The following is a 22,936-nucleotide window of genomic DNA, read 5'->3' as shown; positions in this document are numbered from 1 at the left end:
GCAGGTCTGCAGAGGAGGTTGTGTGTACATCTGTGGTCGTTTGTGTCAAGGGTGACAAAATTGTCCCTAAAGACCTTATCTTTCTTTCTTTTTTATTTTTTCCTAATGACCTTTTCAAAAAAAATTTTTTCTGAGCTTTTCAGCAGATTTCTGCTTGAAGTAGTATAAAATATGGGTCAGGCAAGAATTATGAGTGAGCCAGAAGGAACTGTTTCTTTCCCTCCAGGGTTTAGTAGCATGCTAGGAAACCTGAAGGGAAAGATTAGACAGATTGTGCCAGATCATCTTGAGGCCTAAACAACTCTCTGTATTTAGAAATTCCTGGAAATGGTTTCTTCAAGCCAGTTGGTTTGGTTGAATGCAGGCCATCCCATTTCAGAAGGTGACACACACCAGAGAAGAAAATTTAAAAAGTAGTTTTTTGTTTTGTTTTGTTTTGTTTTAAGCCATACCAATGTAAATAAATTGAAGCATTCCTAAAACCTTGAAAATGAATTTGCTTGACAAATATATTACATTTTAAGTGCCGTTTGAAATTCCTGAACTATTTTGTTTGATACGAAGATTTTAGGTGAGTTTTGAATTTAGAACGAATATTACAGGATGAACAGAAATTCCCCTCCCCTCTGTGCAATATGATAAGAGCCATTGGGACAGGTTGGAGAGGTTAGATGAGAAGACAAATCATTGAATTAGTGTGTGAGGGAATTATAATTGAGTTCCTTGGTGTGACTGAATTGTAGGAGAAAAGCCTGAAGCTACTTCCACAGACCAGTTGCTGGAAACTCCACTTTCAATATGGCTCATTGTGGCACCTGTCAAAGAGCTTCATATCCATATGTTGCCATGGGAACTCTTATTAAGCCATCACTTTATGGGAGCTGTTCTCTTGGGCAAGTGGTAGTGGGTGGATTGGTTGGGAAGTAGGGTGGGGACTGGGAGTGGCGGGAATTGTTGGTTACAAAAGTGGTAGCTGATCAGTGTCTCATTCTCTTCCAACTGAAAGTAGAAGGTCACTTTTGGTCAGAAGGAATTTAGCATTCCCTATTTTTGGAAAAAAGAGGGTACAAAAGAGAAGTTAAGGAGAAGAGAAATCTGAATGAGTTTGTTTGGAGGTGAAGTCTTTTGTAAAATCTGTAACAGGTTAATAAAAACAGATTTACCTTATTCATTTCAATGTGTTTGCTAAAAAAAAAAACTTGGGTAGCTTAATATAAAAAAATTGAAACTGTAATGATGTGAACACAGCAAACATCCACCAAAATCTCAAAGAATCAGATTGGATAATTTCAGCTTTCAAACTTCTATGCCTATTTCTCTGGAAGTGAGGGTTTTCTTTGGTGTCTGTGAAAATCAAAATTCTCTTTTAAAGGTTTTTGGGTTTTTTGTTTGTTTGTTTGTTTTTAATAGTTTCCATTTTCTTAGAATGATTCATTATGCCTTTTCAACTCTCTGTAGTCACCTAACATTTATTCCCATAAATGTCTGCAATACATGCAGAGTCACAGACAGTAATTGAATAACTCTGACCATGTGACGCTATCTCATGTTTAGGGACTTTCATTCACAAAGATGAATCCACTGACCTACCATCAATGGATAGTTTTTGTTCTTTTTCAGTAGTAGCCATGGGTCTGCATGGAGCCATCCACATAAAGTATGTGTGATTAACACTGGGGATTTACATGTTAATTTCACCTGCCATGACTAGCAAGACCAACTGGCCTATCTAAATATCAAACTCGTGTTCAGTATTGCTGTGCCTTAGCCCATTGATCTAGCTATGGACCTATATAATTGGATGTGACTGTTAATACATGATCTGAGAAGAGAAAGGCCTAATTTTAACATGCCAAAGTCCCTTAAATACTACTTATGACACATCTATAACAAAGTTAAACTTAATTTTTAAAATGCAAATTATTGTACTTTGGGTTCTAGGAAATTATTTTCAAAAAGTTAATTTATGAAATTACCACTAGGGAGCAGAACCCTGAGGAAATGAGACAAAGGCTGATGAAGGAAAAATGAGAAGCATGGAGCATGAGAAGGCTGATGAGGACACGTGTGAGACCCTGAACAGAGGGTACAATATGAGCATGGGTCTGGGAACATTATAACCTTGGTAGGAGGGATCATGGACCAGAGAAATGCTACCTAAGGAGAGGCAGAGGAATTCCGAAGGTATTATCTGGCTACTTAGCAGTATTTCCTAAATCCAGATATCTAACCAAGAATTAGTTATTTTTCCTCTTTTCATCCACATGTATTACTTTATATAAAATCATGATACTTCACCCATTCTTCACTGTACAAGGTAATTTGGGAGGGTCGGGGGGAGAAGGAACCTATGGATATGGGGTAGGATGAAAGTCATCTTCATGTGTACTGAGGTAGATTGGAAAAACATACTTTTTTCTTTTTATTTTATTACTATGTTGAATGTGTAAATACACAGTTATTGAAGAGCAAAAAAAACACACAAAACAAATGGATTTTAAATGAAAACATATCAGAAATATAGAACTTTGATCGGGATGTTGAGTTTTTAAATGAACAGGAATACTATAGATATAATTATAGCTTACACCTCATTGTATTTTAAGATACTGAAAGATAAAAATTAATTATTTATAATTTAAACAGAAACTAATCAAAATATTGATGTAACAAACAAAAACAGATACATTTTTGAGAAAAAATGATAAAAATCAGTAACATAGGTTCTGTTTTTTTAACATATAAGAAAGACAATAGAATAAAATTTCTCCTGTATTTGTTCTTAAAAGAACACAGAAGGAAAATTTTATTTTCCTCATTACAAATTCAAAACCACATTATTTAAAAGTATATAGGTCATATTATAATTTTATCTGACTCTATATAAAATGAACTTGGAATCTATATAGAGAGTGATAGAAATGAACTTTTTATTCTATATCCAATATTCTATATCAATCTATTATGTACTTTCAGTTTTACTTTGTTGTAAAGCATTCTCATTGCTAATGATATTTTACAAAGTAATTATTGAATTACTACTTTGGCTCCATTTAACTATTAAGGTGTAAGAAAATTTAAAAGATTTTATATAGAGAAAACCCCTTTTGGGAAGAATTTACATCATTTTATGATTCCAAATATCCTTATTTACTCTGGATTTCTTTATACCATAAGTAGCTTTTTTTTTCAGTAAAAATAGAACAGATGAGCAAATTGTTATGATACATATATAATTTTTAATTCAGACCTTATACTCCTTAAGTTGTGAAGTTCTGGATGGAACAACTTCTGAAGAAGCTTAGAAAGGTTAAAAATGATGATATTATGATATCAATAATAATATTTTCAAGAAAGGCTAACAACTTGTTTTGTTTTGTTTTGTTTTAGTACAAAAATGAAAGAGGCCATAGAATGATCATCATGTATATAGTGGTTTCAGATGACTGTCAAAAAAAGGTGGTGCTAATTGCTTTCTTTTCATTTTCACAGTTAATACTTCATTTCTATCACTATAGATGTAAATCAGTAATTTTCAAAGTATGTCCATTGACCCCTGAACGCTGCAGAGACCCTTTTAGGGGGTTACGAGGTCAAAATATTCTTGAGAATTATTAAGATGTTGTTTGCCTTTTTCACTGTTGTTCATTCTCAACTGTATAGTGGAGTTTTCTTGCATTTACTTGTGATGTCAGGACAACATTGCTTTGGTGGCTAATGGAAAATGTACTTCTCAATTATTTTAAATCTTTCTTAATTTTGAATATGATAAATATTGATAGTTATAACACACAAAAAAAGTTCTTTGGGGAATTCCATAATTTTTCAAATGTAAAGGGGGTCTTGAGATCAAAATGTTTAAGCACCACTGATCTCTACCTATGCACAATCATAATTTTTCCAGTAGCCAAAGGAATTGGATAATTAGAGGTTTCTTCCAAGATATAATTATCATATTTGTCTCTTAATTATGTATTCCTTATATCTGTTGTATTGCATTTCAGAACCCCTTCTTTCCTTTCTCACTTAATGTTAATTTATAATTATTAAGCTTGACCAATAACAATTTCTTACTTTATATTTTTATTCAAAATATTTTATTGGGAATGATCTAGAGTAACTTAGAATCATATGTCCATATTCATTACTTCTTACTTTCAAAATATGATTGGTAAGTTGCCTATCAGCTTTAATCAAGCTGTTCCCAACCTAATATGGAGTGAGAGGTAGTATTATAAAGGTAGAATAAATTTTATTTGTGTGCTAATCTTGAAGATAAAATTTATTGGAAAAGCAATTCTTTATAAATTATTTGTTTTATTTTATTTTCTATTGTGTTATCTATATTACTGGACCTATATACTGCAAATTAATTGTGTTGGCATAAATAACAACATAAAAACTGGAGATCATCACTTTGTTTCAAATTTGAGGTAAAATTGTTTCTTACTTCTTCCCAAATTCTTGACCCTCTAATTTTCAAGTATGTAATGTAGCATGTTTTTAAGTAAAGCTAAAAAGAGAATTCTGAAAATATGTACTTATCATATATAGAAAATATTTGAATCACCTATATTAGTTGTTCATTTATTTATATTCATAAATACATTTATTTTTTTAATGAATATTATGTTCCAGAACCTCAGCAAAGTGTTAGTGATACTGCAGTGAACAAAACAGACAAAAATTACTATCCTTGTGAATCCTCCATCCTAGTAATCTTTATTGAATAATCAATTAAAGATATCTGGGAAGAATTATGAAGAATGAGGAAGTATGAGTTTTGCCTACCTTCACTGAGATTGAAAAAGAAAAATCCAATTAGTCATTGACTTAAGCTTTTATGCAACTAAACATCGTGTTTGGAAATCTCTGGAAATGTAACTATATTTTGTTCTATTTGTTATTACTCACTAATAATCTTTACAGTCCACTGAGATATAATTAACTATAGAAGGATAGAAAACTATTTGGAAATGATCTATTTGGAGGAGATGGAGAGATCAATGAAATTAACTAGAGAGGTTAGGTCCCCTAGGATGGGACATGCGTTTATCAAATAATTGTCCAAAGTCCTTTGTACTTTGTGGCTATTGACAACATTTGAGTGATATGAAAAATAACATTCGGTGTTTGTTATAGCATTAGCCATATAAATCAGTCTGCTATTATTTATATTAGTATTTATTTATACTGGAAATATATTTCCTTTGGGCAGGACTTTTTTCTAAATCAAACTTAGGATTCCATTTAAGAGGAATATCCTTGTTATATAAGTATTTATGATCTACGTAATCAGTTTCAGGGTTATGTAAGAACATTTTTCAAAATGATCATTTATATAATTATTTTCAACTTAACAAATCCTGCATGTTTTGCAAGCAAGCTGCAAGAGAGTACCACTGCTTCAAAGGAAAATGAAATGAGTATTGAAAAATTGAATTGCCCTTGAAAACCTGATGTAGATATTGAATATTTTTTCTTTCAAATATTATTTCCCCAACTATTAATTGTTTAAAGATAAAGATATTTATTGTGTTACAACAATTGTGCTAGTATCCATTAGCACAAAATCAAAACTTGGCACTTGATAAATTCATTGTTATGTATATTTGGACGTAGCTGGAATTATTACCTACATTTATTAAGGATAAAATGAATTTACTTTCTTAATTTTCACTTATGATAATGTCTTAAACTTTTTTCCATTACTATGAAATATCAGTCCCTAATTAAACTGTATTTACTTTAAATGACTTCCAAAACCAGTTCTGAACCAAAAACACCTTGAAAAAGGAAGATGCACTTAAAAGGGAACATTGTAGATAAATTCAAGGACTATAGTATATTGAGACAGCACATATTATGTTTACATTAGAAAAACTCTTCTCTACCATGTTATTAGTTTAACTTGACTCTCATTTCCAAGCACCTATTTATATTGAAGTTATATACTATTCTATTCCCTGAGGTGATCATTGATCCCATTATCTGCAAAGTTAGAGAATGGATGATTAGTGAGTCTGGGAAATAGTGCAAATTACTGATAGCATTAGATAAAAACAGATTGAATTGATCATTTAAATGTCTTGAAAAAATCAGTCATAAAGCCAAAAGGGACGAAGAGGGAAGAGAGTAAACATGATTAAGAGCTTTACCACCTTTCCTGAAACATAGTGAATAGAGACCTCACATCTCCATCTCCGTCTCTGAAAGAAGCTGTTATGTGAATATATAATGTATTAACGGACACATTTTGATTTTTTTATGAGGAAAAAGGACACTGCAACTTTTCATTTCTTATGGTTTATTATAACTTTGTGATATCTTTGTTTTTTTAACCACTGATTTGTCATTTTAAAAAATATTTCAATGCCATCCTTTCTTCATCGGCCCACCCCCCAAAGTTTATAAATGACCGGTACAGAAGTCAGACTTACCTATTTTCAATACTTTTATTTGTGAAAACTTGTACTATCCAAACTGGATAATAAATATGCTAAAGTAAATTTAGAAAAAAAAAGAAATACTAAACTTTTAATGTCCTTGTAAGACGTAACATCTCTTCTTAAATTAATACCCCTGAATTGTAATAGGAAACATAAAAAAAAAAAATGTGATTGGACATAATCCAAGGAAAAACCTACCAAATAATGCTGGGGGAAAAGGGAACTTAGAACCTGTCATTTTCAGGTACATATTCAGGTACAAATCAACAAATGAGATAAAACTGCAAAATCTCTTTAGTAAAAATAACAACAAAAACAACAGCAATAATAACAGATAGTTAAATACATTGAAAGATAGGCAGTTGCAGCAGAGAGAAAGCAGAAAAGGTCACTGAAGTAAACACCAGCTAAATTAAAGGTAGCTAAAGAAAAAAAAAAAAAAGAAAGAAAGAAACATGCTATATAGACATAATTTCTAAAATAGCCAGATGGTTATTTCAGTTCCATCATTAAACTATTGGAATAAACAAATAATTATTCATTGATTTCTCTTAATTTCAAATAGTTGATCTTAAATCCCATAGACGGGATCTATGAAGATAATATCAATACTGTATCAACCAAATAATTTGGGACATTACAGGCTACCTACATTATTCCCGAAATATTTGGAAATAGCTTTGAGCTGAACCAACGATATGAACTCAATCATGGAACATCAAAGGCAGCAAGGCTTTATACATTCCACGTACTGAATTCTGAGGTGGGCACAGATCTCACGGTCTTAATTTGAAATAACTGGATGTGATAAAGAGAAAAGTGGATTAGCACTTTTTAGTTTTGATTCTTTCATTAGTTAGTGTGTAAACTGGAACAAGTCAATCTTTCCAGGGCTGTTTTTCTATAGGTGAAATGATGGGTGGGTCAGGAGGAAGTTATCGCTAAGAGTCCTTACCAGTTTTTTTTCCCCCCATGGTTTCACAATTATAGTCTCAAATTCTGATCTGCGGATTTTGAACGTAGTGCTGCCATCGTGTGGTAGGGAGAGTGATAGGTCTGCATTTTTAAGTACTATTGTAGAGGGGTAAAAAACAACAGAGCAAATTAATTGAAGACAGATGTGCAGTCATAGACACACTATCAGATTTAATTAACGTTAGCCACAGTGGAGTAATAAAACAAAATGATGTCTAATCATCTGAAGAAAATGAAGAGGTCAAAAAATAATTTAAAGCCAATTGAATTGCCTCACAGAAGATAAAATTGTTTACCTGAAATGCCCCCTCAATAATTGAGTCACAAAAGTGATTCAGCACTCTAGGATTTATTTCTCTAGGGCAGAGGGCTTATTCTCTCATATATATATTTCATACATCTTTCTTCTGGTTGGTACTTGATAGTACAAATATGAATTCACAAGAAAGTACACACAAGAATGTAGGCTTCAAAAATGTGTTATTATTAAATAAACCTCAAAGTTTCCGTAAAATAAACATTTCTCGTATGTAAAACACAGGCACATAATATATCCATGCATAATAGGTCCATAATTTCTGACACTGATTAAAAGAAATGGAACAGTAAAGCAGAGGTAGAATATTTATAAATTGTTTGTTTTGAAATCATAAAATGATGAAAATTCTTATTTAGTTTTACTTTTTTAAAATAATATTTCCTTTAGGACCATAGAAAGACATAGAGAAATTACACTTACATATGAACCAGAGCTCACCAGGTGTCTGTATAGCTAGACAGGAAATTAACTCAAGTACTCGTGTCTGTAACAGCACTATCTGGTGGCTCCCATCGAACGTTACTGTACATACTATTTTCTATTGTCATTCCAATATAATGTCATTCCACGGTGTCTGTTATGAACTCTTTTAAGTTCACAAAGCTATGCTGTCCTTTTGTTTAGTGTAGTATCATTAAATATTTCTTTCAATCAAACCAGGTCTGTGGGGATTGGTAAAACAAAACATACAGTTGAGTGATCACATTTCTATATAGTATGATAGATTAAAGTTGCATTCTGGTTTATAAAGCTACAAAGTTTTCCTAGACAGGAACAGGAGGGAAAACAAAACAAAACAACAAAAAAAAACTCCCATATCAAGTGGTGTTGATGAGAAATTTATGACTTGTATAAAACACACAGCTTGATAAAAAGTGAAATATTACTAAATTATTCAGATGTTTTAGTTGTTTGGGTAAGGGAAAGAAGTATTAACTTAACTGTTATTATTTCATTAAATATTGCTTCAGCATAGTTCCAGGATAAGATTTTAAGAAGGCTAACATGGAGAAAGAACATGGAGAAATTGGAAAGAACAGCCTCAGCTAACTCTCAGGAGAAAGAAAGCCAAACAAAAGGGAACCAGAGTGAATGATCTGAGAGCTTCCATGTAAAGCATATGAAGGACAATTATGGTGGATAGAGTCTGCAAGGAGCAGAAGATTAGGGCTTTGAGAGGCAAACTAAGGAATTTGACTGAAACTGCTTTTGCTATTTAGATATAGCCCAGTAAAAAGCAAGGTCCATTCTGCATTTTAATTGAATTTAGTTTCAGAAACTAACCAAATGTCAGGCTATCTATTTCTACCTTACACTCATATACCAGAATAAGGAAAAAAAATTAACACCAGATGTTTTGTTAAGATAATGCGAAACATCTAGATTTATTTGAATAAATCACCTAACTTCTAATTACTCAAAATTTCTTTAGACTCAACCTTACATGTAATTTGTTTTACAAATAGGTTAGGTAAACTGAGACTTATCCCAATATATGTATACGTTCTGTAGATTTGGTTTTCTTTCCTTTTATATTTCTTATAAAATGTTATTTGTTTTCTTTTAAACTGACAGTACTTGCACGGGCTTTCTGAATGAGATTTCTATTCACCTAGCCAAGATGAAAAAAACTCTTTTCTTAAATTTATTTCTACCCTTCTTCGGTTTTGCATTCTGTACACATCTCAAATTGCCCAGAAGGGGAATAGAATTAGAAATCGCATCAGGCAAAATAAAAGTTCACTAAAGATTGAATATTTTTAAATGTAAATATGACATACTTTCTATAATGTAGCTATTTTGATACATTGTGCGATTGCTCTTGGATGAAAATTGTTTTAATTTAGTAAAAATAGATTTTAAATTAATGTATATTAAGGTTTGTCTTTGAAAATAGTATATTGAGATTTTCCAGTTGATGAAATTAAAGGTGTGTTTTTTTAATTCAGTATCATACCAAAAACTATTATACTCTTTTTGGTTGTATTATATAATGCCAGTCAACAAGTGTGACAGCTTTCCTTTGTTTACAACCAATTGACTAATCTGACTCATGTGCTTGATTATACAGTTCAATTTATTTTATAAGTGTTCTTAATTTTATATCATAGTCATATTACCTTTACATTTCTAAGTTACTCTTTTAAAAATTATTTTTCAACATTGAGTATATTATCTGGGTTTCTTATACATAAATTGAAAAAAGTATTAAACAAACATTATAACTGCCATTCTGTTTCCGCAAATCTAGTCCTATGGATTACTAGTAATTCATTGGTCACTGGCTGTTTAACAGGATTCAAGCCTTTTTCTAAATATCTATTAGCAACTTATAGACACCCGATATATAATTGACTAATAAACATTTCTTCCTTTTTTACTATTCTGAGAAAGTGAGTCTACTCTCACTGATATATATATATATATTATAAACATTTCTGGTGCCTTTAGAGAATCTGTTGTCTTGTAGGAAAGAATTGGGGAAAAGCTGTAACTTTTGTAAGACTCGATCCTGACTACTGTGATGATGGTTTTCCTGCACTCAAATGGTTTCCCTCACAAGCTCTATGGTTTTTACTTATTTGACGATATTGATTATATTAAAATTCCACTACCTCAGGAGTCATTGTGTTTGTGCATAGATCCTTAAGAAAAATAGATATCTTAGGGTCATTACACAATTATCAACTATTCATGCAATAGTGTGACTCTATCCAAATGCTTAAAAAACTCCTGATTGAACAGAGAGGTGTTTATGGAGGAGAGAAGCATCGTTTTGTAGCCTAGAATAAGTCTAGGATTAGAAGAGACTCAAGGCAAATTCATTGTCAGGGACTCAGTAGACTCGAAGACAAAAAAGAGGTCGGGGGGTATGTGGCAAGAAGAAGAAGAGTAAGTAAGGCACTGGGCTCTTGCTTTATATAAACTCACTCCTCATATTTACAAACTTACGAGATAGGCATTACTGACCCCATTGTAGTCTAATGAGAAAACAGACTTCTTAGATTACTCCAGAATGAATTGGGGTTCAAAACCACATCAGTATATTATCCAAGCTTATGCTCTACCCATATGGCTGAAGATAAATAACAATTTCAAAAAGTTGCCTTGAGAAGCTTTCCTCTACAAAAATAAGGAAATACTTGCCTTCTCTTCTTTTTCCATCGAAATCTCCTCTAATCTAGAACTCCACTAACAATATTAGGACTATATTTCTGCGTAATTACAGTACAGAATTATGTTTCTATAGAAATATGAATTCTTACATCCAAAAACTCAGCTCATGAAATTTTTAAAACAAGCCCCGGTCATAAAGTAAGAAATGCCTAAAAGGAAACAAGTATCTTCAAATTAAATAACCGGCTGGATCAGATAGTTGGTAGAGTGACATCCAAATTAGCACAGAATTTTTAATCACTTCTTGAAATTATCTATTCTATTTTCCATCTTCACTTGTCAAGAGAAAAACAGATTACTAATTATTAATACGAAAAATAATTAAGTAATTGTCCTTATCCTGCTATTTCTATCTACTCAATCTTTCTAAACTCCTTTGTCCATGAAACAGCCAAAAATCGTATGTTTGCCATACCATTATTGCAACACTGTACAAATAAGCCACAGATACTATTAATAGAAAGTTACATACTATTTAAGTCAGTCTAAAAATATAATGCTTTATCCCTAAAAGTGATTGATGTTTCCTTTATGTCCAAGAAAAACAATCAAGTATGTTAGCGTTGCCACTGTATATTATTGGTTAAGGAAAAGAAAATGAAAGGCAGGTTAAGAAGTGTGGAGTTCTTGGTAGAGCTGTTTCCTTATACATGTAAATGAAGAAAACGCATAATTATGCATTTGGAGATTAATAGGAGTATCATTGATTGACTGTGATGTTGACTCTTCCCACACCATGCAGCAAAGCCTACCAATCACCGGCCTGCCGAAAGCTCCGTGTCCACGGGTTCCTCCGGCAGCAGCTTTGGCAGTGGGTATAGTGTGGACAGTGAAGGAAGCAGCAGCACTGCAGGGGAGACTAATCTATTTCCTATTCCCAGGATGTAAGTGGCTCTTTTTTTCTCATTACAAAGCTAACAGCATTATGAGTACGTTTTTCTTAACATTTACAGGAAATAACCAGATAATTATCCAATTCTGAGTCATTGTCCCTGAAGCACTTCAACTGTTCATGCCTACGTAAAAAAAATAGGCTGTAAAAGAAACAGGACACACTGGATTAATTAAGTTAATTCTAAGGATGAATGCAGGCCACTACCAGGACTACTTAATTAATCTGTATTTAACAGAAAAAAATGCTAAAATAACTTAGCTATGCCTGAATCATGCTTTAATCACATAATCACCAAATATATATATATATATATATATATACATATATACACACATAATGTATAATCACATAATCACCATATATATATATACACATATATATATGTATTTGAGATAAACATAGATTAGATTTAAACATATTTAAAAACTCATATGCCATATTTAAAATAGATAACATATTAAGCTACTCATGATTTTTCAACTATAAATCTCACTATAATTAAAATTGAAGATATCTGAAGTGTTTCTGTATTTTCTACAACAAATAGCAAGCAGTACATAGGTAGGTCCCTGAGTAGATAATCTAGAAATAAAGTTCATTGGTAATACGTTAAGCCTCAAGAAAATCATATTGCAAATCAAATGCCTAACTAAAGCAGATTGTGTTTAGAATGTGTTAGAATGGATTTAGTCATATTGGTGGCAAAATTCAGCAGCATCCCACATAAATATGTAGGTTATGTTTTTTTCCAATATCAAAATCAAAACTTCCTGAACTTCCCTCTCTTCCCCAGTAACTAGTTTTCTGGGTTTTCAAAAACACGACTGGGCAACCCAGCTCCAGAATCTAGGCCAGGGTGAATCCAGCCTGCCACCTGATTTTGTAAGATCTGTGAGCTAAAAATGGCTTTTGCATTTTCAAATGTTTGAAAAAGAAAAAATAAATAAAATAAAACAGAAAAACAGCATTTCGTGACACATGAAAATTATGCTAAATTGAAATTTCAGGGTCCATAAATTAAGTTTTATTAGAAAACAGCCACACCCATTTGCTTATCTGTTGCCTAATTGTGTACTACCAGAGCAGCCTTGAGTAGTTGCAACAGAGACCGCGCAAATCATCCATTATCTGGTCCTTCACTGGAAGAGCTTGTGGACCCTGTCTGGGACCTTGTTAAAGGGTCTTTTGCATCTTTTCCAATGTTGAGTACAGCCTTTTCCGAAAGTGGAACTTCTATTTCTCTTTGTTTTAATGTCACAGTTTTTATAAATCTTTCCTTTTGATCTCCACAGTTAATATTTAGATAATGGCACAATTTACAAAAGCAAAATAATAGGGAAAATAGATTTGTAAAATGAAAAATGTGTTTATTTTGTGATTTTCAAGTTACATTTTTCTTACTTTAATTATTTATTTAATCACCTATTTTTCTTTTTCTTTTTTTTTTTGAGACTTAGTCTTTGCATCAGTAGTTATTTGTACTTAATTAGTTCTTTTTTTAAAATTATTTTAAAATTATTTCTAAAAGGAGCCTGATCTGATTAGTGCTAAACGCCTGATGATCCAGTTTGACTGAAGAGAATTTCAGCAAATTCATTAAATTCCTCTCTCCAAATTATAATATAATATAAAAGTGTAAAGGTTTTGTACCACACATTACTTAACAACCTTTCAATTTATCTGTACTTATCAAAATAAATAACTTAACACTGATGATAAAGTTATAACTTTCAGAGAGTAAACTGTATTTTATCCTCAATATCTGAATGTCTAAAATGGAAGTAGATTATATATTTTTTACATACATACCACATTCCAGTTTTGTTTTTTCCCATTTGCCTGTTTCTCTTGTAAATCAAAGCCTTTCAAAACTACCTGGAGGCTATTGTTCTGCCATATGAGCACACACACACAAAAACTCTCTCTTTATAAGTATTATAGGATGTGTTTTAAAGCAGTATTTGGTAGTTCTTTTATATGCCCCGTTGTGTCTAACACATTATTTCTTGGGATAACATAAGTGCTCAATACATATTTTTTAACTGATTAACAAATATAAATTACAAATTGTGTAGTCAGAATGTTCTGAACTGAAGGTTATTTATTGGGAATTCAGAAAAATCACGTCCTTCACAGACCAACAGTTAAGTTTCCTTTGTACTTCATTTGGCTTCACAATGCTGCAGAAGTTTTCTGTATAATCTTAGAAATACCACCTACTACACATTTTGGTTAAGTACCTAATGTTAAAATCAATTTTCACTAGAAGCAAAGACTAGCACCATTAAAATGCAAAATCTAGGACTTGAGATCAAATAAAAAATATTAACATTTATTTTATTACAATTACTAAAAAATATAATTATTTTGTGAAAGTTTGCCATAGTATAGGGTAGCAATTTGTCAGTACAGTGGTACTTCGGTTTTCAAACATCTTCATTAACGAACATTTTGGTTTATGAATGCCGTAAACCCGGAAGTAAATGTTTTGGTTTTCGAACACAACTCAGCAGTTGAACATGCCACACAGCTTCCGCTGAGTGCAAAATCCTGAGGCCTAGCTGTTGGCTGTTTTCAAACATTTCAGAACTCGTGGATTACGATCGAAAGCTGAAGTACCACTGTACTTTCATCTGCTAGATTAGCACTACTAAAATGATCCTCACTTTCAATTGAGTTTGGCTCAGTAATGGTATGTTTTGTCTCTTTCTACTAGTATAGCATACTGCTAAAGGGGAGAAGGCTACCAAGCTATTAAGCTTTTCTCCCTGTCTAATTAAAACAGAGTTAATGTTTGTTTGTTTGTTTTTTAACGTATAAACTACTTACTTATCTTGAATCTCACGAAGCATTTACACAAACTGAAGTTTTGTGCATTGTTAAATCAAGACTTGTGTTTTTTGTTGTTGTTGTTTTTTTCTGGTCCTGAGGTAATCCTTTCCAGGGGAAACAAAACAACAACAAAATAAACTTAGCAGTGTGAATCACACGACTGCACAGACTTACAGAAAAGTCTGTCATTGTTTTTGTTTTTGTTTTGTTCCTGGGATAGTGGCTTCAACACTCTTTTTTTTATTATTTTTTTTCTTTTTTTTTATTATTTTCTTATTAGTTTCAGGTGCACAAGACAAATGAATACTTAGACGTTTATCATTTATATCCCTCACACTGTGTGGACCCCCTTCCCCCCATCCACTATCCCTCTGACATCGCACAGAACCATTACATTTCCACTGTCTCTATTCCTAATGCTGTACTCCTCTTCTTGTAAGTATATACATACATATATATACATATATATGTATATATATATATATATATATATACATATATATATATAAAATTATAGTTCGCATTCATTATTGTTCAGCTTCAGCTTCAGGTGTACAGTGCAGTGATCAGGCATCTACATCATCCCTGGTGTGGTCTCCCAAATGGGACAAGTGTCCATCGGATACCCTACAAAATCTTTATAACATTATTGATTACATTCCCCAAATTGATTTTCAAAACCCCGTCCTGTGGCCATCTGGTGGTTACTGACTGTTTTCTAATCCCCTCACCTTCTCCCTTATCCCCACCCACCCTCCCATCTAGCAACCCTCAGTTTTTCCTCTATGTCTCCAAAACTGTTTCTGATTAGTTCATTCACTTATTCTTTTCTTTAGATTCCACATATAAGTGAGATCATATGGTTTTTGTCTTCCTCTGTCTGACTTATTTCACTTAACATAATGTTCTCTAGGTCCATCCATGTTGTTGCAAATGGTAAGATTTCTTTCTTCTTTATGGCTGCGTAATACTCCATTGTATAAACGTACCACAGTTTTTTAATCCAGTCATCTACTGATGGGCATTTCGGTTGTTTCCATGTCTTGGCTATTGTGTATAATGCTGCAATAAACATAGGAGTGCCTAAAGATTTTTGAATTAGAGTTTTGGATTTCTCCAGATAGATACCTAGGAGTGGAATTGCTGGATCGTAAGGTAGTTGCATTTTCAGATTTTTGAGATACCTCCATGTTGTTTTCCATAGTGGCTGCACCAATCTGCAATCCCACCAACAGTGCACAAGTGTTCCCTTTTCTCCACATCCGCGCCAGCACTTGTTGTTTGTTGATTTATTGATGATAGCCATTTGACTAGGGTGAGATGGTATCTAATTGTGGTTTTTATTTGCATTTCTCTGATGGTTAGTGAGGTTGAGCATTTCTTCATATGTCTGTTTGCCATCTGTATGTCCTTTTTAGAAAAATGTCTCTTCATGTCCTCTGCCCATTTTTTAATTGGGTTGTTTGTTTTTTGGAGTTGAGTTGAGTGAGTTTTTTATAAATTTGTGATATTAACCCCTTATCAGATATATCATTGGCAAATATCTTTTCCCATTCAGTAGGATCCCTTTTTGTTTTATTGATGATTTCCTTTGCTGTGAAAAAACTTTTTAGTTTGATGTAATCCCACATGTTTATTTTTTCTCTTACTTCCCTCGCACGAAGGGATATATCAGTAAAAATCTTACTCTGGTAATGTCTGTGAAGTTTCTTCCTATATTTTCTTCCAGGAATTTTATGGTTTCAGATCTTACATTTAAGTCTTTAAGTCATTTTGAATTTATTTTTGTATATGGTGTAAGGAGGTGGTCCAGGTTCATTTTTTTGCATGTGTCTGTCCAGGTTTCCCAGCACCATTTATTGAATAGACTGTCTTTACCCCACCGTGCATTCTTGCTTCCATTGTTGTAGATTAAATGGCCATATAGGCATGGATTTATTTCTGGACTCTATTCTGTTCCATTGATCTATGTGTCTGTTTTTATGCCAGTACCATGCTGTTTTGATTACTGTAGCCTTGTAGTATAATTTGATGTCAGGTATTGTTATACCTCCCACTTTGTTCTTATTTCTCAAGATTGCTGAGGCTATCCGGGGTCTTTTATGGTCCCATATAAATTTTAGGATTATATGTTCTATTTCTGTGAAAAACGTCGTTGGTAGTTTGATAGGAATTGCGTTGAATATGTATATTGCCTTAGGCAGTATGGACATTTTAACTATATTAATTCTTCCTATCCATGAACATGGTATGTGTTTCCATCTATTTGTATCTTCTTTCATTTCTTTCTTCAGTGTCTTATAATTTTCTGAGTACAGATCTTTTACTTCTTTGGTTAAATTTATTCCCAGGTATTTTATAGTCTTTGGAGCAGTTGTAAATGGGATTGTTTTGTTTGTTTTTTTTTTCAATTTCTCCTTCTGATGTTTTATTATTGGTACATACAAATGCAACTGATTTCTGAATATTAATTTTGTATCCTGCTACTTTACTAAATTCATCTATCAGCTCTAATACTTTCTTGGTGGAGTCTTTAGGGTTCTCTATATATAGTATCACATCATCTGCATATAATGACAATTTTACTTCCTCCTTACCGATTTGGATGACTTTTATTTCTTTTTCTTGTCTGATTGCTGTGGCTAGAACTTCCAGCACTATGTTGAATAGAAGTGGAGACAGTGGGCAACCTTGCCTTGTTCCTGATTTTAAGGGGAATGGTTTTAGCTTTTCCCCATTGAGTATGATGTTAGCTGTGTGTTTATCATATATGGCCTTTATTATGTTGAGATATGATCCCGCTATTCCCACTTCCTTAAGGGTTTTTATCATAAATGGCTGCTGGATCTTATCAAATGCTTCTTCTGCATCTATTGATATGATCATGTGATTTTTACTTTTCATTTTGTTAATGTGGTGTATCACATTAATTGATTTGTGGATGTAGAACCACCCTTGCATACCAGGGATGAATCCCACTTGATCATGGTGTATGATCTTTTTAATGTATTGCTGAATTCTGTTTGCTAATATTTTGTTGAGGATTTTTGCATCTATGTTCATTAGAGATATCGGCCTGTAGTTTTCTTTTTTTGTGGTGTCTTTGTCTGATTTTGGGATCAGGGTGATAGTGGCTTCGTAAAAAGTGTTTGGGAGTCTTCCCTCCTTCTGGATTTTTTGGAAGAGCTTGAGGAGAATAGGTGATAATTCTTTTTTGAACGTTTTGTAAAATTCACCTGTAAAGCCATCTGGTCCAGGGCTTTTGTTTGTTGGGAGATTGTTGATTACTGATTCAATTTCCTGGTGGTAATCAGTCTATTCAGGTTTTCTGTTTCTTCTTGAGTTAGCCTTGGAAGGTTGTATGCCTCTAGAAAATTGTCCATTTCTTCCAGATTGTCAAATTTGTTGGCATATAGTTGCTCATAGTAATTTCTTAAATTTTTTGTATTTCTGTGTCTGTTGTCACTTCTCCTCTTTCATTTCTGATTTTATTAATTTGGGTCCTCTCTCTCTCTTTTTAATGAGTCTGGCTAAAGGTTTGTCAATTTTGTTTATCTTCTCTAAGAACCAACTCTTGGATTCATTGATCTTTTGTATTGTTTTTCTGGTTTCTATTTCATTTATTTCCACTCTGATCTTTATTATCTCCTTCCTTGTACTCCCTTTGGGCTTATTTTGCTGTTCTTTTCCAGATCCCTTAAGTGTGAAGATAAACTGTTGATTAGTGATGTTTCTTGTTTCTTTAGGTAGGCCTGCAATGCTATGAATTTCCCTCTTAGGACTGCTTTTGCGGCATCCCATAGATTTTGGGTCGTCGTGTTTTCATTTTCGTTTATCTCGAGATATGTTTTGATTTCTTCCTTGATCTCCTGGTTCATCCATTCATTATTTAGTAACATGTTATTCAGCCTCTATGAATTGGTGTGTCTTCCAGTTTTTTTCCTGTAGTTCATTCTAGTTTCATAGCACTGTGGTCAGAGAAGACCACAGTGCTAATTGGTATGATTTCAATTTTCTTAAATTTATCAAGACTTATTTTGTGGCCTAACATGTGGTCTATCTTGGAAAATGTTCCATGTGCGCTTGAGAAGAACATGTATTCTGCAGCTTGGGGGTGAAATGCTCTGAAAATATCGATTAAATCCAAGTGGTCCAATGTGTAATTTAAGGCTGTTGTTTCCATATTGATTTTCTGTCTGGAAGACCTGTCCCTTGTTGTCAGAGGTGTCCCCCCTACTATGATAGTGTTGTTGTTGATCTCTCTCTTTGTGTGTCATATCTGTTTTTTTATATATAGTGGTGCTCCTATGTTGGCATAGATGATGTACTAGTTTATTATGTCCTGTTGTGAGATCGATCCCTTTTTTATTATATATAGCCCATCTCTTTTTTTTTTGTTTTTTTTTTTTTTTTAAATTTTTTTTTCATATATATATATTGCAACTCTTTTTTTTTTTTTTCATTTTGCATGAAATATCTTACTCCAACCCTTCACTTTCAGCTGTGTGTGTGTTTTTTTTCTGATGTGAGGTCTCTCTCTTACAGCATATATAAGGGTCTCTCTCTCTTTCTTATCCAGCCACCCTATCTCTCTTTTTTGGAGCATTTATCATTTTTTTTTTTAAAGTGATTGATGATAGGTATATAGTTATATATTTTTTTTTTTTGTAGTTAGATTTTTTTTTTTTCTCTTCTATTTACAGAAGTTTTTTTTTTTTTTCTTGCAATGCTGGCTTGGGGGTATAAAATTCCTTTTTTTTATTTTTTTCTGGGAAGCTTTTTATCTCTCCATCAACTTTAAATGATAGCCTTGCTGGATAAAGCAATCTAGGTTGTAGGCCTTTTTTTCCATCACTTTGAGTATCTCCTGCCACTCCTCCCTGGCCCTTCATGTTTCTGTAGAAAAGTCATTTGATAGTCTTATGGGGTTTTCCTTGTATGTAACCCTCTGTCTTTCTCTTGCTGCTTTTAGGATTCTCTCTTTGTCTTTAACCTTTGCCATTTTAACTATAATGTGTCTTGGTGTGGACCTGTTTGGGTTTATCCTGTTTGGACTCTCTGCACTTCCTGGGGCTATATGTTTTTTTCCTTCATCAGGTTAGGGAAGTTTTTGGACATTATTACTTCAAATATGTTCTCAATCCCTTGCTTCCTCTCTTCACCTTCTGGTATTCCTATGATGCATGTTGTTGTGCTTGATGTTATCCCAGAGGTCTCTTAAACCATCTTCATTGTTTTTATTCTTTTTCTTTCTGTTGTTCTGTTTGGGTGATCTCTGCTAACTTGTCTTCTAAGTCGCTGATTCGATCCTCTGCTTCATCTAACCTGCTGTTAATTCCTTCAAGTGAGTTCTTTATTTCAGTAATTGTGTTCTTTAGTTCTAACTGGTTGTTCATTATGATTTCTACATCCTTCTTTATGTCGTCTCTAAGCTCCTTAAACATTCTTATCATCAGTGTTCTGAACTCTGTCTCTGATAGGTTGGTTACCTCTGTTTCATTTGGTTCCATTTCTGGAGGTTTCTTCTGTTCTTTTATTTGGGACATGTTTCTTTGTTTCCCCATTCTGGCTGACTCTCTGTGTTTGCTTCAATGTATTAGGTAGATCCCCTAGAGTTCTTAGTTCTTGCTGGGTTATCTTATGTAGTATGTGTCCTTTATATTTGACTTGCACTACTTCGTTCTTCTCCTCTGTGTGTGCTCCAAAGGTGACTCTTGTGTTGTGTATATTGTCCTGTTAAAGAAGATCTTTAATTGCTTTTCGTTTTGGTGGGGTTAACTCCTAGGTTGACTAGTTGTGAGATTTGGCTCTGCCCACCACAGGGTGTTCTGCTGCGTGAGGGTTGACCACTTAAATGTGGTTCAATACTCTTTTTAAATCCCACACTCCCACTCCCTCCCCTCTGGCAACCATCAGCTTATTCTCTATACCTATGAGTCTATTTCTCTTTTGTTTTGTTCATTCATTCATTCATTTAGAATTCACATATAAGTGAGATAATACAGTATTTGTCATTGTCTCACTTATTTCACTTAGCTGAATACCCTCTAGGTCCATCCATCCATCCACGTTGCATTCCTGTGTGTGTGTGTGTGTGTGTGTGTACCATATATTTTTTATCCATTCATTCATTGATGGACGTCTAGGTTGCTTCCATACCTTGGCTATTGTAAATAATGCTGCAATGAACATAACGGTGCATATACAAGGTATGACAATTAAGTTCTCGAACTCATTCTAGAAAAAGTGCTAGATATTGCTGAATATCACTACGGTCACCTTCTAAGTTCTCCCCTTGGGAAGCTATGCACTGATGCCAGCGCCTAGTCCACCCTTCAAAGCAATTTTGTATCTCTTTTTCTGGAATGGCCATCAGAGCTATCATTGTATTACCCCTGATGTCCTGAATGTTATCAAAATGTCTTCCTTTCAATATTTCCTTTATCTTTGGGTAAAGAAAGAAGTCATTGGGGCAAGATCAGGTGAGTAGGAAGGGTTTTCCAATACAGTTATTTGTTTACTGGCTAAAAACTCCCTCACAAACAGTGCCCTGTGAGCTGGTGCATTGTCATGACGCAAGAGTCATGAATTGTTGGCAAAAAGTTCAGGTCATCTAACTTTTTCACACAGCCTTTTTAGCACTTCCAAAGAGTAAACCTGGTTAACTGTTTGTCCAGTTAGTACAAATTCATAATGAATAATCCCTCTGATACCAAAAAAAGGTTGCAAAAAGTTTGAGAACTTAATTGTCTGACCTCGTATCTTTTCAAATTAGTATTTTTGTTTTCTCTGGATAAATACACAGAAGTGGAATTGCTGCATCATATGACAGCTCTATTTTTAATTTTTTGAGCAATCCCTATACTGTTTTCCATGGTTGTTACACTAATTCACAATCCCACCAATGTGTGTATGAGGGTTTGCTCTTCTCCACATCCTTGCCAGCACTTGATATTTGTTCACTTATTGATGATAGCCATTCTGACAGGTGTGAGGTGATAGCTCATGGTGGTTTTAATTTGCATTTCCCTGATGATTAGTGACATTGAGCATCTTTTCATATGTCTGTTGATCATCTGTATGTCCTCATAGGAGAACTGTCCATGTCCTCTGCCCATTTTTTAATTGGATTATTTAGGGTTTTTTGGTGTAAGTTGTATGAGTTCCTTATAAATGTTGGATATTAACTCTTATTGGATGTATCATTTGCAAATATGTTCTCCTATTCAGTAGATATTTTCATTTTCTTGATGGTTTCCTTTATTATGCAAAAAATTTTTAGTTTGATGTAGTCCCATTTATTTATTCTTCCTTTAGTTTCCCTTGCTCAAGAAGATATATCCAAAAAGATATTGCTTAGAGTGATGTGAAAGAGTTTACTGTCTATTTTGTTCTATGAGTCTTATTGTTTCAGTTCTAGCATTTAAGTATTTAATCCATTTTGAGTTTATTTTTGTATATGGTGCAAGAAAGTGGTCCAACATCATGTTTTGCATATATCTGTCCAGTTTTACCAACACCACTTATGGGAGAGACTGTCTTTAATGCTTGCATATCATTGTCTCATTTGTCATGGATTAATTGACCATATAAGTAAGGATTTATTTCTGGGCTCTCTGTTTTAGTCCATATATATATATATGTGTGTTTTCATGCCAGTACCATACTGTTTTGATTATTGTAGCTTTGTAGTAGACTTTTTGTATCTATTCAGATGAAAACTATACATACATATATGCACATATGTACCTATATACATGTATATGTCTATACGTATATATATATATATATATATATATATATATATATATATATATATATATATATAATTTCTAACACTTTTTGCATACACTTTATATTTTACATAATCACTTAATAAAAAAATGTGTTTAAACCTTTGACCTAGAATTGTCAAAATGAAACAATGTAATGGCTTTCAAGATAAAATAATTTCTGAATTTACATGTTTCTCTTTCATTTTGTGCAGAATAATTTTCAGTAGAATGAATAAAGGATCTTTAGGGCAGTTTTCAAGTAAGATATAATTAGATTGTTTTTAATTTATTTTTCAATTATAATTGGCATACAATATTATATTAACTTCAGGTATACAACATAGTAGTTAGACACTTACAAAGTGATCATTCTGATAAGTCTAGTACTGATCTGACACCATACATAGTTATTACAATATTATTGACTCTATTCCATATGCTGTCCTTCATATCCCTGTGACTATTTTTATAACCGGCAATTTGTAGTTCTTAATCTCTTTCACCTTTTTCACCT

The 22,936-nt window shown here is 33.1% G+C and overlaps 1 protein-coding gene across 1 annotated transcript in view; it reads left to right on the top strand.

Moving 5' to 3' along the window:
* PCLO (piccolo presynaptic cytomatrix protein) overlaps positions 1 to 22,936 on the top strand; it is a 373,138-nt gene that overhangs the window by 309,262 nt on the left and 40,940 nt on the right. The window contains exon 22 of the mRNA XM_074339748.1: positions 11,663 to 11,804. Coding sequence (XP_074195849.1) covers positions 11,663 to 11,804 — 142 coding nt within the window. The remainder of the gene's footprint in view (positions 1 to 11,662; positions 11,805 to 22,936) is intronic.

The sequence above is a fragment of the Rhinolophus sinicus genome, linkage group LG09, assembly GCF_036562045.2.
Source record: "Rhinolophus sinicus isolate RSC01 linkage group LG09, ASM3656204v1, whole genome shotgun sequence".
Classification (NCBI taxonomy): Eukaryota; Metazoa; Chordata; class Mammalia; order Chiroptera; family Rhinolophidae; genus Rhinolophus; species Rhinolophus sinicus.
Note: the sequence above shows the minus strand (reverse complement) of the source record. Positions and strands in the feature narration are given on the sequence as shown.